Consider the following 17,600-nt stretch of genomic DNA (forward strand, 5'->3'; position numbering starts at 1 on the left):
TTCCCTTTTCCACTTCAAGACAGGGGATCACAGTCACTTACTTGAGGTATCCCTCTGACATCTAACTTCCAAGTAAAGAAAAAAAAAGTACAAATTGGGACAGCACTTTAAGTTGTTTCTATTCTCAGATCCAAACTGTTACAGATAACCTGCTCTGGACATCAACTTCTAAACTGATATAATCCTCAGAACACAGTGGAATGGAATAAATGAAATTCAAAATCTTCTCTAAAAATGAGTAAGGGGCTTATTAAGGGGGAAATCCAAAAGTATGTAATTTAAAGAAATTTATTCTTTAAAAATATTTTCATGTACACTTTCATGACTATTTTGAGGGGAACAAGGAGATTATCCTACAGTCAATATTAGCTTAAAAACATAAGTGACACGTATAACAATACATTTTGGAAATAACTGGCATAATAAAAATGCAAATGTTTGTAGTGATTTAAGGCTGCAAGATATTTAAGATCCCAGATTAAACGAACCCACATTAGAGTAATGCAAACCAAAACTTGCAATTTTATGATTTCTTCATACTATAACCCTTAATACTATGCATAAAGAAGTTACCCCATTCCCAAGTCATAACTAGAAAGGACAAAGGGAAAGTCTGTCAGAAAAACAGTGATAAATTTGAACGCATAGTAAATATGCATCCTCCTCCTATTTCAATGTTTAACATACTGACAACCCCATTTAATAAAAGAAAACCATGAGTTACTATTTAAGCAAAAATTATTTTTATGGAAAAAAAAAGTTGAGCTTCTTGCCTAGAAAAATCCTTTAATATCTATGTTACCTAATACAGTAAAGACTTTTAAAAAAATGTGTTAATGAAGATTCAATTTGCATGGGAAATCCACTTTCTTCAGTGTGGATAAATATTTTTCACTGGATCATTTTAAATGGCAAAATCTTCAGAAAACAGAACAGAAAAATATAGCATCTTCAATAAACATTTCAAGACAATAAAGTTATATTTACAGGATGCTATCTATAATCAGAGATCACCTAGAAGCAAAAGGAAATTGCTATCATTTCATTGTCCTTTTCTCCACAGTCAACTATGACCACATAAACTAAGATCCAAGAATCAATGAAATGTGTTCTAGGTGAAGTAAGTTTCACAGAACAAACAATTCTCATAAAATAAGTTTTTCTTTTTCTTTTCCCCCTGAGAATCAAGTTAATCTATCGTTGGATTGCAATCAAGACAGAGACAAGAGCTCTAAATCTTCAACCATGTCAAGATCAAAATTATGTAGACATTTCCACTTAGAAAAGCTAAAAATGTACAAATGAAGAAACTGTAAATAGCAAGACAAGGTGCTTGATAGTAGTACTATGGCAGAAATTTATGGTATTTGGTAACATATACAATAAGTGACACCTGGGAAAAACTTTATTGCTTTTGATGGAATATAGCACCACTTTGAAGACTAAAAGATGGTTAGAATTAACCACCTTTTAATCAACAACAGGCATTAATAGGAAAAGTGCTAAAAGAAGTAGTTCTGGAAAAAGGAAGTTAGAGGAAATTTTTGTATTATATATTTTAAATGTTACCCACTTGTCTTCGTTAAATAGACAATCAGCAATCTATTTTGGTAATGTAATATCAGATTTGCTACTATCAGTCTGATTATCACTCAACAATATAAAATCAAGGGACAGAAAAGTCATTAAACTTATAAAACAAGTTAGAACATTATAAAGTAATTTTAGGCCAAAAACATTCAGATAATTATTGCTTAAATATACAATAATGACACCTGTGAAATTTTCCAAATCAGAATTGAGAAAATTTCTTTTGTGTGCTGTAACATTTATCCTATGGGAGAGAGGAGTATCTAAGGATGTGTAGCAATTGCTAGCCACTACGGTAAATAGCTCAATTTTCCCCTGAACAATTTCTAAACACTAATGCTACCATGGTCATTCAGGAATCAGAAGAAAACATGATTACACACATGCTAGAAAACGGCCAAATGATTTCAAGATAATTTGCAGCTAGCACTTTGTTCAGTCTTTAGAAAGTAGATTTTAAGTTTCCTTATTCTAAAAGAAAAGGTCTGAATGGATAAATTGCTACGCAGAAGCACAAATTTTTTTTATGCAACCTTCTATAAGAAGTAATTTAAAAAGCCAAACAATCTAACATTGAATGGGATTTCCTCTGAGATTGACTTTCTCTATTAGTTTCTTTGTTCCTCAATCATTTGCAGTATCAGAATCACTACACTGGTAATCTTCATAATAAAATGTGATCCTATCTTATTTAATGTAGCTTGACTTTCTGTAATATTTCAGGAGTGGAATTTCTAAAAATAATTTTATCCAATGTAAACAGGCACAAGAATTCTAATAAAATTGCTAAGTTTTAGAGTACTACACAGGTAACATTGCAGCATGATCTGTATCCTTAAGAGGGAAAAAAAGAAACAAAAATCAAACCTCTATAAATGAAGAGGATTTCAGATACTTATGGCTGGCATGAAAGAAAACAGAATTTTATACTTTCATCAGACATTTTTACAAAGGAAATGTCTTGATGATCTTTTCAACTTACAATCATTTATATATATATATATATACACACACACATACATACATATATATACATATATATATATATATATATTTGTTTTTTTATTGATTGGGTGATGCAGAAAGCCACAAATGAGAAAAGGACACTAAGGTTTTAATAAGGGGAACAAAAAGTTGTTTTCACCAGTATAGATTCACATTACAGTACACCAATATTGACAGCATTCTCTTGTCTATTTTTGGTACAGAAGATGGTATCTCTCTACATAACCTTGTAAGGCTTCAGTAACTAAAATGCAAAACAAAACAAAGAAAAACCCCGAAACAAAACAAAAACCCCAGCCTATTAGTTTACAGTTTATTTTAAAAATTCCGAAAGACACTGCAAGTTCTAAACTTTTAGTAGTGCTACCCATACACAACCATCTGGTTAAGAACCCAGTAAAAGAGCCCCCTTCCAAGGAAGCTTTGCAACAGTAGAGTTGTGCAATATGGATGTTTCTTACTACAAGAAAAAAATTATACATGGCACATTCTCATTCATATTCTGTAATGTAAAAAGTTACAAACATACCTAATCAAATAAATAATAATAAAAAAAGAATTTGAATGTATTTGTTAAGTATCCTAAAACCACTACATAGAATAATGGCAACTTTCACTCACAGATTATTTACATGGTAATACCCAGTGTGGGTACACTGCTACAAAACTCAAAACAGAAGGAGTAAACTTGAAATGTTTTCCATAATAAAGATCTAGCAGCGTGACTATCTAATGCTGTTTTATCCCGATTGCTTCTGAAACGTTCCTTTTTAGTCTGTGTCTTCATCCAGTTCATAATTGTCTTTATCATAAATATCTTTTACTAGAAGAACCCGTACAAGCATATTTTCCAAGGTGTTTCGGTCCAGTGAAGTAGATGTGTACCAGACAGGGCTATCTGTAGAACCAGAGCATTCTGGTTGCAAATAAAAAACATCCATCCTCTGATTAAGATTCTGTGGACTTTGGAGGTGGGAGGAAAGAGAGGAAAAAGTCAATTTCACAAAATACATACAAAATTTCCCACAACTTACGTTTCTTCTTTCAAGAATAATTCAGACCCCATTAATCACGCTATATGACCAGACCCTATGCCTCACTGCCTCCATTATTCTGTCATTAAAATATTCTGTTATTTTCTGTGATAGAGATTATTTCTCACCACAATTTTAACTCTATTTCATTAAATCCAAGACACCATCAATAGACATATCACTCATTATTTTAATGTTACCATTAAGCAAGTAAAACACTGCCAATTATGATTTCAAGATGCAACAATTTAAACTGTGCATCCCAGTTTCAGAAATAGTGAAACGTGAAAATGTCTTAGAATTGATGAAATATGGCAGCACATAAAATTAAAAAAATTCTTACAGCATTACATAATAGAAACTTAATTTTTAAAATACCAACAAGATAATAGTGAGATAGGAATTTCCACCTAACAAATAGTTACTACCAACTGAAGACCCTGACACTATTGCAGCCAAATAGGACTACCCTAAACCATGGTGAGAAATACAGGCTGAGCATCCCTAATTCAAAAATCCGAAATCTGAAACTCTTTGCCAAAATGACACCAAAAGTGGAAGGTTCCACACCTGACCTCATGTGAGGAGTTCGCAGCCAAAACACAGGCACATAACACACAGGTTATTCGGCATCCCCAAGGGGAAAATAAAATCACCTTCAGGCTATGCATAAATAAAATTATCTTCAGGCTACATGTATAAGGTGTATATGAAATATAAATGAATTTCATGTTTAGAGTTGGGTCCCATCCCTAAGACATGTTGTATATGCAAATATTCCAAAATCCAAAAAAGTCTGAAATCTAGAACACTTCTGGTCAGAAGCATTTTGGATAAGGGGCATTCAACTTGTACTACTGCCATCCTATACATGACACTGTTGCTTTTACGAGTTCTTGAGGGCCATCCTGGGGACCTCACTGTGATTTATAAATTTGTTTAAATAGGGAAGTACATTTTGAATTCATGCTGACCTTCTGAAAATCAGAGAGTGCTTACTTAAAACAATAGGCAAGCATAAAATAATCTATGATCTCTAAACGTTTTATTGGCTTAAACTTTTTTAAATGCCTGTTGGTCTAAGATTGGGGGGAAAAAAAATTCCAGAACATGATTCCATTTCTCGCACCTGCTTTGACTGTTTTCTCTCAAATGTAAATACTTCACTTACATTTCCATCTATTTATTCGACCTTTGAGCATACCTTTACACCGCGCATTGGCAAACTATAGCCAGCCACCTGCTTATATGGAGTTTTACTGTATTTTACTATAACACAGCCACATGCCATGAATTTATATACAGTATATGGCTGCTTTCTAGTTAGAAGAGAACCAACTAGTTACAATAGAGATACTACAGCCCAAAAAGCCTAAAATATTTACCATCTGATCCTTTAAGAAAAAGTCTGTGTCCCTTGCTTTGCTGTCATTGGAATCGCTGTAATTTAAAAGAAAATGACAGGCACAATGGCTCATGCCTGTAATTTCAGCACTTTGGGGGGCTGAGGCACGAGGATCGCTTGAGGTCAGGAGTTCAAGACTAGCCTGGGCAACACAGTGAGACCCTGTCTCTACAAAAAATACAAAAATTAGCCAGCTATGGAGGCACATGCCTGTAGTCCCAGCTACTCAGGAGGCACAGGTGGGAGGATCGCTTAAGCCCAGGAGTTTGAGGTTGCAGTGAGCTATGATCATGTGCCACTGTACTCCAGTCTGGGTGAGAGAGCAAGACCCCATCTCCAAAAAAAAAGAAAGAAAGAAAATGGCAGCAGTGGAAATTTCATTAGTAGAGAGTGATTTCTTAACGTATGCTTAAACTCTATGATGTATAAGCTGGGTATTTTCAAAATAAAAGATTGTAACTGAATGAACTTAGGTATAACTGAGAGAGAAGAAATCTCAAAAAGAATCCATTAAAAAAAGTCACTTCCTGGTAATGTTAAATTTAAACCAGCCAACTTCTACCATCATTTTTAAAAGTTAAGTATCATTAACACTCACCTTTTAGACAAGTAGCATTCAAACATCTTCACAGGACATCTGGAAGGATTGGCTGTGTTTTCAATCTGTTCAAATACTGGCTCATCATCTTCATGTTTTCTTTTTCCAGTAGTAATTTTATCTTAAAAAAATAAAAGTGAAATAAACCTCCTAAAATAATCTTGAAGAAAGATATAAACATCACTCCTAGTGTCTGCTATACCAAAGAATAAGGACTAGGTGCCCCTTGGCTTGGAGTTTTAAGTTATGGCTTCTGGTAATGTACAATTTTTCAAACAAAAGGAACTGAGACATCTTAAGAAGACACAGGTTGTCTTATTTTATAAAACAGACAGTCCTTAGGTTCTTAACAAGTGACCCAGGTGGTCTTTAGTAAGGCAAGGTTTGGATATCCCTACCACAGACAATCTCAAAATAAAAATCTGGGCCAGATGTGGTGGCTTACGCCTGTAATCCCAGCACTTTGGGAGGTCGAGGCGGGCAGATCACCTGAGGTCGGGAGTTCAAGACCAGCCTGACCAACATGGAGAAACCCTGTCTCTACTAAAAATACAAGGTTAGCCAGGCTTGGTGGCGCCTGCCTGTAATCCCAGCTACTTGGGAGCCTGAGGGAGGAGAACTGCATGAACCCAGGAGGTGGAGGTTGCAGTGAGCCGAGATTGCACCATTGCACTCCAGCCTGGGCAACAAGAGCGAAACTCTGTCTCAAAAAAGATGTAAAAATAAAAATAGAAATCTGGGCCGGGCGCGGTGGCTCAAGCCTGTAATCCCAGCACTTTGGGAGGCCGAGACGGGTGGATCACGAGGTCAGGAGATCGAGACCATCCTGGCTAACACGGTGAAACCCCGTCTCTACTAAGAAATACAAAAAACTAGCCGGGCGAGGTGGCGGGCGCCTGTAGTTCCAGCTACTCGGGAGGCTGAGGCCGGAGAATGGCGTGAACCCGGGAGACGGAGCTTGCAGTGAGCTGAGATCCGGCCACTGCTCTCCAGCCTGGGCGACAGAGCGAGACTCCGTCTCAAAAAAAAAAAAAAAAAAAGAAATCTGTTACACTACCTTCATTATCTGTTCCACATAAGGAAGACACTTGGTATCGAAGACACGCTTTGTTTTCCATCGTTAAAGGATTTTTTTTCCAATGCCTAAACACAGTGCCAAAGGAAAGTCTTAAGTGTTGTTCCACTGTTTTCAGGCCAAAATACTTAGTGTTAAAGTAGAACAGTGTGTTCAGAAGAGCTACTGGAGAGTGTGATCCTAGTTGTTTTATCCTCCAGAGATAGTCTTCTTCAACTCGAGAGAATATTGACCCTTAAATAGAGAGAACTATTTTAAAAGAATTATAATAAATAAAAGTTTTCATTTAACCATCCAGAAGTAGACACAGTTAATTTAAGGACAAATCTATACCAATTCTTCTTTCATACTAGATCAACTAGAAGAATTTTAGAATTACCTATGCAGCTCTTTAACAATACAGAGGCTACTATGGAACTATTACCTATGGAATAAGGGACTGGATGTTTGCTTCTGTTCTTCAGTAGGACAAGCCAAATAGTGGTCAGAAAAAAAATGTAAATCTTTTTAAAATTAAAATTCAGGAATTTAAACTCCTGAAAAAAAATGGTGACTCCACATACATACACATTTTCTTCATATATTGAAAACAGGGATTTAAGAGAAATTTACATCAGAAGCTCCACTGGAAGGCTTAAGACATGAACATCCAGTTTCATACTCCAGAGAAAGTAGATCACATTTCTTACAAAGTTCTTCATAAACCCTAGTTATTGACCATATTCGTTTCTAATTCAACAAGAGATGAACGTCAGATGAGCCCAAGAGTAAGTTTTCAGAAAATGTTATCTAATGTAAGTGACTTAATTATAATATTTTCACACATACTCTATAAAAATAACAACACCTTTATTTAAAATAGCATTACCATCTGGAAGTATGCTTGGTTGCCAGCTTCGCAGTATTTTATTCAATTCTTGCTCAAATGTTTGGTATCCAGGATCAATAAATATGTTGTCTTTTCGATTACTTCCACCCAAGTACTACAAAAAAAAAAAAAAAAAAAGCCCCACAAACTTTCTTGAAAGAAAATCAGCTAATTACAGTGAACATGTTACACTCCGTATTTCTTAAGAAAAAAATATAGCTTTATGTCTTTGAAATGCATACTAAAACATGACTGATTTTATGTATGCACCTAGAAATCAAAAAGAATCATAAATTATCAACAAATCTCTTGCCTGAAACACTCAAAGCTGAAATACACACCCCAGAATCGAGAATGTAAAAACTGGATGACAATCTTCAGTCTGTCAGACAAAAAAAAAAAAAAAGAATATTTGACTCCAGTATTTATTATATAGTGGATGAAGAAAAATGTAAATTTTAAAATAAAAGTGACTTTTTTTCTTTTTAGTTTTTTTTTCTTATGAAGTAAGAGTAATTAAGGTAATGACTAAAGAAAAACACTGAGTGGTAAGGATGGGATGAAATGTTATCTGTAGCTATCGAAAGCTCTCTTCTAGCACTCTGACTTTGTCAGGCCAACGCTTTTTTCTTATTGTCTCTATATTCCTAATTCTCCACCTGTAAAACAGTGCAGATTTATGAATCTTATAACTTACTGTCACAAACCTAGAAAAATCTTAACAGTGAGGGTGGTTATAGAATCATTTCAAGTATAAACATTAGTGGGACTTAGAGAAAATAACATAAAATTATATGATAATAGCACAAAGAATGAAAGGCAAGAATGGGGAGTACACTGTTCTCAGGCTCTTAAACTACATGTGAAGTAATACAATATTATTTGAATGTAGACATGTAATTAAAGATGCAGACTACAAATCTAAGGTCACAAGTAAAACTTAAGAGGTACAAATAATAAACCAATAGTGGAAATAAAGTGGAATCACAAAACATATTAATTCAAAGGAAGGCAGAAAAAGATGAAAAACAAAGAACAGAGAGAATACAAAACCACCAGAAGGACAAGAGATTTTAATTCAACGACAGCAATGATCATGTCACATGTAAAAGGTCTAAGCCAAGGTTAGCAAACTGGAGTCCTAGAGCCGCATCCGGCCCATGCCTGTTTTTATCAAGTGTTCTTGGAATACAGACACACTGGTTCATTTGCATACTGTGCTGCAGCCTTCATGTTGTAACGACAGAGCTGAATGGCTGCACCACACAGACAAGCATGACCTGTAACCATGTACCATTTGGTCCTTTATGTATAAAGTCTGTTAGTCCCTGGTCTAAACCGCAATTAAAAGACAGAGCCTGGGGTGGGAGCGGTGGTTCACGTCTGTAATCTCAGCACTTTGGGAGGCCAAGGCAGGCAGACAGTTTGAGCTCAGGAGTTCAAGACCAGCCTGGGCAAGATGGTGAAATCCCGTCTCTACAAAAAATACAAAAATTAGCCAGGCACGGTGGGACGTGCCTCTAGCTCCAGCGACTTGAGGGGCTGAGGCAGGAGAATCACTTGAGCCTGGGAGGTCAAAGCTGCAGTGAGCCATGAGATCACACCACTGCACTCCAGCCTGGGACAGAGCGAGACCCAGTCTCAAGGAAGAAAAAAAGAGAGAGAGACAGATATTGTCGGATTCAATTTTTTTAAAGGCAAGGTTCAACAATATGCTGTCTACAAAAAACCTATTTTAAATAAAAGAACAGATAAGTGAAAAGTAAAAGAAAAAAAATGTACACCATGTATACACTAATCAAAACAATGCCATCATCTGAGTTGATCCAATGTTATTCAAACTAGTCAAAGGAATATTAGTCAGCAAAATTCTAAAATAGTAGAACAAAAACTCCTAATTAAAGTCTTTCAAATACAATGATAGACCAACTGATAAAAGCCTGGTAAATCAAGAAAGTGACAATGCTAAGTTTCTCCCCTGCTTTCAGGTTAGTCAAAGGGTAGATGTTCTAAAAATAGCATTTCCTAAACTACCTGGAGATCCTCATTATTATGAATGAGAACAGCAGTGATTGTTTAAAATATAGCATCATGATTCCAGCTATTTAACAGGACTATAAACTTTTGTACTGTTCCTGTATTTCTAAAAATACAAACTTAGTTGGGTATTACATAAAACAATCACTAAAGTAAAATCCCCAAGTTTAGAATAGCAATTTGTATTTTTTGCTTTTATCATAAAGCAACATGCATAATAAAAAATGAGGGAAATGATTCTGAAATAGTTTCATCTGTAAATCTAGTACAAAGAGAAAATTTCAATGTAACATTCAGAACCTTAGCAACAATAATAAACCAAAAACTAAGTTCCCAACTCAGCTCTACTAAAAGCAGTTCCTAAATGAAGTGCCAACACTTAATCCTCCTGAAAAGGCTTCTCTAGGCAATCCATGATAAATGATCTGCTGCTCTTGTTACAGAATGAATTACAGTATGTTTTATTACTCATTTCTGGTAGTATGGGAAGAAATGCCATATTATTGCGGCTGTTATTTTCCATCATAGGCAGTCACAACTTAGAAACATCTAATCTATAGATACATGGTTGCCTGAGCACCAAAGCCCTTACAACCAATGAGAATCTACAGAAGAAAAGAACGTGTGGTTTCAGGAACAGAGGCAAAGGAGAAGCTGTGAGGAAGAGCAGCAACTTACAGTAACTAATCCCAGAGAAAACGCCTCGACAGAACATGCCTGTCTGAAAAGCAGCTTTCTTAATAAAAAAAAATCGTGACAGAAAGTCTTCAATTATGGGATTTGAAATCATAAGTATCTTTTTTTTTTTTTTTTTGGAGACAGAGTCTTACTCTGTTGCCAGGCTGGAGTGCAGTGGTGCGATCCCGGCTCAGGCAACCTCCGCCTCCAGGCTTCGAGTGACCCTCCGGCCTCAGCCCCCCGAGGAGCTGAGACTACCGGCGCCGCCACCACGCCCGGCTAATTTTTGCGTTTTTAGGAGAGACGGGGTTTCACTATGTTGGCCAGGCTGGTGTCCATCTCTTGACCTTGTGATCTGCCCACCTCGGCCTCCCGAAGTGCTGGGATTACAGGCGTGAGACACCGTGCCCGGCCAATCAGTACCATTTTTAAAAAAATATAAATTCCTTTTTTAAGAGTTACTGGTCTCTCATTTTACTTAGATTTCTTTAGGACTATACATGAGAGAACTAGAGCTCCCTAGGTAGTTTTGGAACATCCGTAAAGAGCAGTATTTTAAAAATAACTTAACTATTCTAGTAGCCACATTTTAGAAATTAAAAAGAAACAAGTATTTTACTTAACCCAATATATCCGAAACATGTAATCCCAACATATAAAAATATTTAACATTTTAAAAATACAAATTCTTTGAGATCTTGTATAAATTTTACACACTCAGAACACTTCTCATTTCAGACTAGCCACATTTCAAAGGCCCTGTTTCTTATGGATAAAAAATGTTTGGGAGGGCAAACTAGCACATTGATAGGTATCTACTTAAACAGAAATTACAGTACTAGTACTTGCAAAGCAAAAGAAAATCTCATAAACACAGCTAACAGAGAGTTGAAAAAGCATGTGTTTGAGATACGTTCAGACTACTGGCATGTTTGTTCAGACAAGTATTGTCACTAATATGACAAACATATGGTCAAATAATGTTTTGGAGATCTAGCTAAAGCAAGACACTATGTGCAACAATATATATAACAATTTTATAAAATTAAATAAAAATTGGGAATATAAGATATAATTTTAGGGCTATCAGATTCTACTTCTAAGTCTCAAATCAGTTGTTTTATTAAATGTTACACGAATAGAGCTTCATTAAGAATGATATAAAATATTCTACCATTAATTTAAGCTATCAATCAGTAGTTCTGCACAATAATTTGTTTCAAAGAAAATATTCCAGCTTTCTGATGCCTATACACCCAGGAAAAAAAAATTTCAAGTGTCATTTTAAAAAATACTTAAAACCTTTTCATGTTTCTCCCTGGATAAAGATGAAATCTAAACATTTAATCAAGGAATAGAGGCCTTTGTGGTATGACTCTTACTTACCGCAGCCCCCAACCTCAATACCCCAAAGCTTTCTCTACTTCACATTATACTTTCCAGCCAGGCTAAGTGGTTCCTGGTAAACTGTGCCCTTGTACTGCCATTGTCCTTCTCTCATCCTTTTGCTGAATAAATTTCTATATGTACTTCAAAACTCAATTGAAAATTTAAAACTCAATATCATCTACATTCATATACTTTTTCATTGTACATACTTAGGTAGAATTAATTAGTCCCAATTCTGTGTTACCAAGTCTGTATACACCAAGTCTGTATACACCATGAACATAACATTATTTAAATATTATTTGTCTGTGTATTTCAACACTTTGAGTGGAACATATTGTAATGGCTTTTAATTCAAACTGCCCACCAGATTCAAAATTTATGAGCTGTGTAACTTTGGCAAGTAACTTTACTTCCTCATAAAAAAATGCTGATAATTATAGTAAAGTTGTTGAGGCGACTGAATGACACATCGAGCATGTAAGCTGTCAACATGCTTATCTCAATCTCCAAAGCCTACTCCAATGTCCAGCATCCAGCATACAACAGCACTTAATGTTTGCTAAATTAACCAATGAAAGAAGGATTCAAATAGCCTGAATCAACCTCATCACTGCTATTAAAAAACAGAGGCCGGGCATGGTGGCTCACGCCTGTAATCCCAGCACTTTGGGAGGCCAAGGTGGGTGGATCACGAGGTCAAGAGAACGAGACCAACCTGGCCAACATGGTGAAACCCTGTCTCTACTAAAAATACAAAAATTAGCTGGGCGTGGTGGCCTGTAGTCCCAGGTACCTACTCAGGAAGCTGAGGCAGGAGAATCACTTGAACCTGGGAGGCAGAGGTGTGGTGTGCCGAGATCGCACCAAAAAAAAAAAAAACCCCAAAAATTCTTAAGGTCCTCTGAATAAAGATTAAATAAGTTTAGAAATCCTCTATGTATTTTAATAGAATTTAATTATTTGAAAACTACCCATTTACACAGAAATTAAATTAACAAGTCACACTGTGAGTTTACTATATTTTTTAATTTAGTAAATAAAGTTCTTTCTTCTTTAAAAAATATCCCTCCATATAAAAGACTTAACATGTAGAAAGTAAAAAATAAAAATTCTGGAGAAAAATGTGGAAAAATGACGAAGACTTACTGTCTGAAATAAACAAGAAACTCACAAACTAAAAAAGATAAACAACGGGGCAATTCACAGAAAAGCAAATGGTCAATAAACACAAAGATCTCCAAACTTTTTGGAAAAGAAATGTTACTATCTTTAAAAATAAAAAATATACTTTTCTTAAGATCCAATAATACCCTTTCTGGAATCATATCTCAGAAATAAATGCATCAGTTCTTTAGGATAATTATACAAGATTTGTGTGGGGCAGGAGGGGAGCAGAGGAGGAAGGAAAGTATACACTGTCTATAACAGCAAAATTTCATCAAACAAAGAGAATGCTCATCATTGTGGAAATTACTAAATTAATTGTGATATAGCACACAATGATATATATACACAATTAGGCCCGTTCCTGCTGACTTAGAGGGACTGCTACAATTTACTGGGAAGTAGATGAACAGAAAGTAAGATGTAGAAGTGTGTAATATGGTCTAGTGTTCCTAGCTGACCAAATTATCTCTTTCATCACGTTCACAAAAACCAGAAATACACACATCTAGCTAACAGTGATAAGGTGGGGAGATTAAAGAAAAAAAAAGTGACTGGCATGGTGGCTCAGGTCTGTAATCCTAGAACTTTGGGAGGCTGAGGTGAGTGGATCACCTGAGATCAGGCGTTTGAGACCAGCCTGGCCAACATGGCGAAAACTCATCTCTACGGGGCAGGGAGACCAAGTAGCCAGCAATGGTGGCTCATTCCTGTAATCCCAGCTACCTGGGAGGCTGAGTCAGAATTGCTTAAACCCAGGAAGTGGAGGAACCGAGATCACGCCACTGCATTCCAGCCTGGGCAATAGAGACTCTGTCTCAAAAAAAACAAGGTGTCTATAGTTCTATTTACAATAAATTTAGTATGACAGATATGTGTTCACATACGTAAAACAGTGTATGAAAGAATGATCATGAAATGTTAATGATGGTTATCACAGGATTTCATATCATTTTTCTTCTTCCTCAAACATTTTCATATTATGTGAACATTTAACAATAACCACCGTTCCTTATACAAAATCAGTGGAGGAAAGTCAGTTACTTTGAGAAGGAATAAGAAAAACAAATAAACAAAACAAGAAAAAATAAGGCTGTGCTCCCCTTTCATACAGTACCAGTTATTTACAATTGTGTTTAATTTTTCAATGTACAAAACAGAAGTGACTATTTACTTCAGTTTACATTCACAGGACTTAGACTTAGTCCTTACAACAAAAAGATATTGTTTCTTCTATAGTTCTATAGACATATGGAAGAAAATCATACTTCCTGTCAACTGCATCTTTATTGTCAGATGTGAGCAAAACTAATGAATCCAACAGAAAAATATGCACACTCTTCCAAAAATAGCTTCTATTTCTGTACACATCTTGAACTAACATTAAACAGCACTGATTTCTGGAAAGTTTACTTGAGTTATCTTATCTTTACACTGAGTTTCAGGATTACTTTTAAAGCTGCTTATAAATACCACAGTCTTTGAAAACAAGTCTGTGAAAATGTATCCAATAATAAAAATAGATATTCCACAATTTTTAAAAATTGTGGTAAACTGTAGAACAAAAATATTACCATCGTAACCATTTTTAAACATGCAGTTCAGTGGTAAAACAACTTTTTGAGAAAACATTCATCAATACATAAGGAACCTATTTTAAAAAGGAAGGAAGCCGGGCACAGTGGCTCATGCCTGTGAATTCCAGCACTTTGGGAGGCTGAGGAAGGTGGATTGCTTGAGCCCAGGAGTTTGAGACCAGACTGGGCAACATGGTGAAACCCGATCTCTACAAAAAAACACAGAAGTTAGTTAGCCAGGTGTGGTGGTACATGCCCACATTCCCAGCCACTTAAAGGGCTGAGGCACTTGAGCCTGGGAGGTTGAGGGTGTACTAAGCAAAGTTCCTGCCATTGCACTCCAGCCTGGGCGACAGAGTGAGACCAAGTCTCTCTCTCTCTCACACACACAAACACACGCACGCATGCACACACACACACGCGCAGGAAATTCTGACATATGCTACACAACACAGATGAACCTTGAGTATATTATGCTAAATGAAATAAGCCAGACTAAAAAGGACAAATACTGTATGATTCCACTTATATGAGGTGCCTATGGTAGTCAAAATTATAGAGACAGAAAGTAGAACAGTGGCTTACAGGGCTCAGTAGAGAAGGAATGGAGAGTTACTATTTAATGAGTACAGAGTTTCAGTTCTGCAAGATGAAAAGAGTTCTAGAGATAGATGGTGATGCTGGTTGCACAACAATGTGAATGTACTTAATGCCACTGGACTGCATCCTTAAAAATGCTTAAAACCGTAAATTTTATGTTATGTATATTTTACAATAACAAAAACTGAGAGAAAAAAACCTATTTAAGACATACTTCATAATCATTTATTACACAATCCACTTAGCTCTCAAAACTTCTAATAGTATTGAAGTCCTAATTATTTAAATAATCCATTCAATAAAAAGCAATCCAGAGACTCAACTTCCTGTGATACCATCTTCTTTAAGTCAAGGAAAATTAACTGCAATATATAAAAATTCGTGATGTAAGTAAACTAGTTTTAGAGAAAAGTTTACAGTTTTAAATGCTTTCCTGAAAAAGAACGATCTAAAATCAATTATCTAAGCTTACATCTTAAGAAGCTGGATAAAAAGAGAGCAAATTAAGAAAGGAACTAATACGGCTCAGATTCAATACAAGAGAAAAATTAAAATGATACACCTTTAGCTACGTGAGTGTCTAGGCCACCTATACAGACCCAGCTAGCTCCATGGGCCCAATCCCACAAACCTATGAGCTAAGAATTGCTTTTTACTCTTTTATAAATGGTTACAATTTAAAGCAGTTATATGTAAGCAGCTATATTATGTTCTAAAGTTTTACCTCTTGGTCTGCAAAGCCTAAATTATTTACTATCTTGCCCTTTACAAAAAAGTTGGCTGATTCCTGAGCTGGACTGTTCAAGATACAAAAAGAGGCTGGGCACGGTGGCTCACAGCTGTAACCCTAGCACTTTGGAAAGCTGAGGCAGGCGGATCACTTGAGGTCTGGAGTTCGAGACCAGCCTGGCCAATGTGGTGAAGTCCTGTCTCTCCTAAAAATACAAAAATTAGCCAGACATGGTGGCGGGCACCTGTAATCCCAGCTACTTGGGAGGCTGAGACAGGGATTCGCTTGAATCTGGGAGGCAGAGGTTGCAGTGAGCCAAAATCACACCACTGCACGCCGGCCTATGCGACAAAGTGAGACTTTGTCTCAAAAACAAACAAACAAACAAAAAGAACTAAGAAACAAAAAGAAGGCACAAATTACCAGTAATAGGAATGAAAGGATAATAAGAAAGTATTATCAAACTTAGGCTAACAAATTTGACGAGTTTGATGAAATGCATCATTTCTTGAAAGACAAAATTGCTAAAAGTGGTGCAAGAAGAAACAGGAAATCTAAACAGTTGACATCAACTAAAGGAACTGATTAAGTGATTAAAAACCACACCTATCCACACCCTGCCACCCCCACCACAAAGAGCAATCCTAAGCCTATATGGCTTCACTGGAGAATTCTATTGCATATTTAAGGAAGAATACCAATTCTCACAAATTCTTTCCAAAAATAGGAGGTAGGAATATTTCCCAACACTTTTTAAAAAATTATTATTTTTTATTTATTTTTGAGATAGAGTTTTGCTCTTGTTGCCCAGGCTGGAGTGCAATGGCGTGATCTCGGCTCACTGCAACCTCTGCCTCCCAGGTTCAAGCGATTCTCCAGCTTCAGCCTCCCAAGTAGCTGGGATTACAGGTGCTTGCCGCTACGCCCGGCTAATTTTTGTATTTTTAGTAGAGACAGCATTTCACCATGTTGGCCAGGCTGGTCTACAACTCCTGAGCTCAGGTGATCCACCTGCCTTGGCGTCCCAAAGTGTTGGGATTGCAGGCGTGAACCCCCGTGTCCAGCCCCAACTCATTTTACGAAGCCACTACTACCCCCAAACCAAAGCCAGGTAAAGACAAGAGAACTTTCAAGTTTACTTCCAGCTCCACCAGAAGCAATTTGAAAATGGCGTCTTCCTCTCTGAACCGGCCAAAAAAAGCAGCTGTAAACAGTGAATTTCATAACCAGAAGTGGAAGCCAGAGAGACCAAGATGAATGGGAATTCCCTACTGTTCCTGATGGTTGGAAGGAACCAGCTCTTTCCAAAGAGGACAATCCCAGAGGACTCCTGAAGGAAAGCAATTATGTAACTCTGTTCCCAAAATACAGAGAGGCTTACTAGAAAGAGTGCTGGCCAGTGGTGCACAAAGCCTTGAATCAACATCAATGTTAACGCAACCCTGCCTGGATCCAGGGCACCCTGACTGTTTGAACTGAGGCAGAAGAATGGGGTCTGGAGGCAGAGAAATTAAAGTCATTCATGGTGAATCAAGGGAAAACACCTGGTCTGGGGGCAGGACACCTAAGGCCAATTAACGCCAATTTCCTAAAGTTGAAGAAAAAGGAAAACCCCATCTCCCCATGCCCATAAAGCAAAGGCTACTCTCCCTACAATCCTCTTCCTTCCGCCAGGTCTCAGGTGGAAAGAGGGAGTGCCCTGGACTGGCCATGGGCCAAGCAGGGACCATCCCTTCATCTACACAGGGGGCCAATTCACCTCAGTCTTTTATTAGTATTAGACCAAATCCTTCATCCAGATAAGGGTAACCGATAAGGACCTCAAAAGGAGTACTTAAATCCCAGAA

General features: G+C 36.7%; 1 protein-coding gene across 19 annotated transcripts in view; it reads right to left on the minus strand.

Annotated features, from left to right (window-relative positions):
- Window positions 1-272: 272 nt before the first annotated feature.
- ZMYM2 (zinc finger MYM-type containing 2) overlaps window positions 273-17,600 on the minus strand; it is a 133,379-nt gene continuing 116,051 nt past the window's right edge. For 16 of the 19 annotated variants that reach the window (XM_021929473.2, XM_021929466.2, XM_021929470.2 and 13 more), the window contains 4 exons: window positions 7,576-7,690; window positions 6,690-6,941; window positions 5,633-5,753; window positions 273-3,558 (listed from right to left, as the gene is read on the minus strand). In XM_021929473.2, the coding sequence (XP_021785165.1) occupies window positions 3,366-3,558; window positions 5,633-5,753; window positions 6,690-6,941; window positions 7,576-7,690 (681 nt within the window). In that variant the 3' untranslated portion in view covers window positions 273-3,365. Of the gene's footprint in view, window positions 3,559-5,632; window positions 5,754-6,689; window positions 6,942-7,569; window positions 7,691-7,916; window positions 7,958-17,600 lie in introns of those variants that run through there. The other 3 variants (XR_004178609.1, XR_004178610.1, XM_031655738.1) reach the window with 3 other exon arrangements.

The sequence above is a fragment of the Papio anubis genome, chromosome 15 (genome assembly GCF_008728515.1).
Source record: "Papio anubis isolate 15944 chromosome 15, Panubis1.0, whole genome shotgun sequence".
Classification (NCBI taxonomy): Eukaryota; Metazoa; Chordata; class Mammalia; order Primates; family Cercopithecidae; genus Papio; species Papio anubis.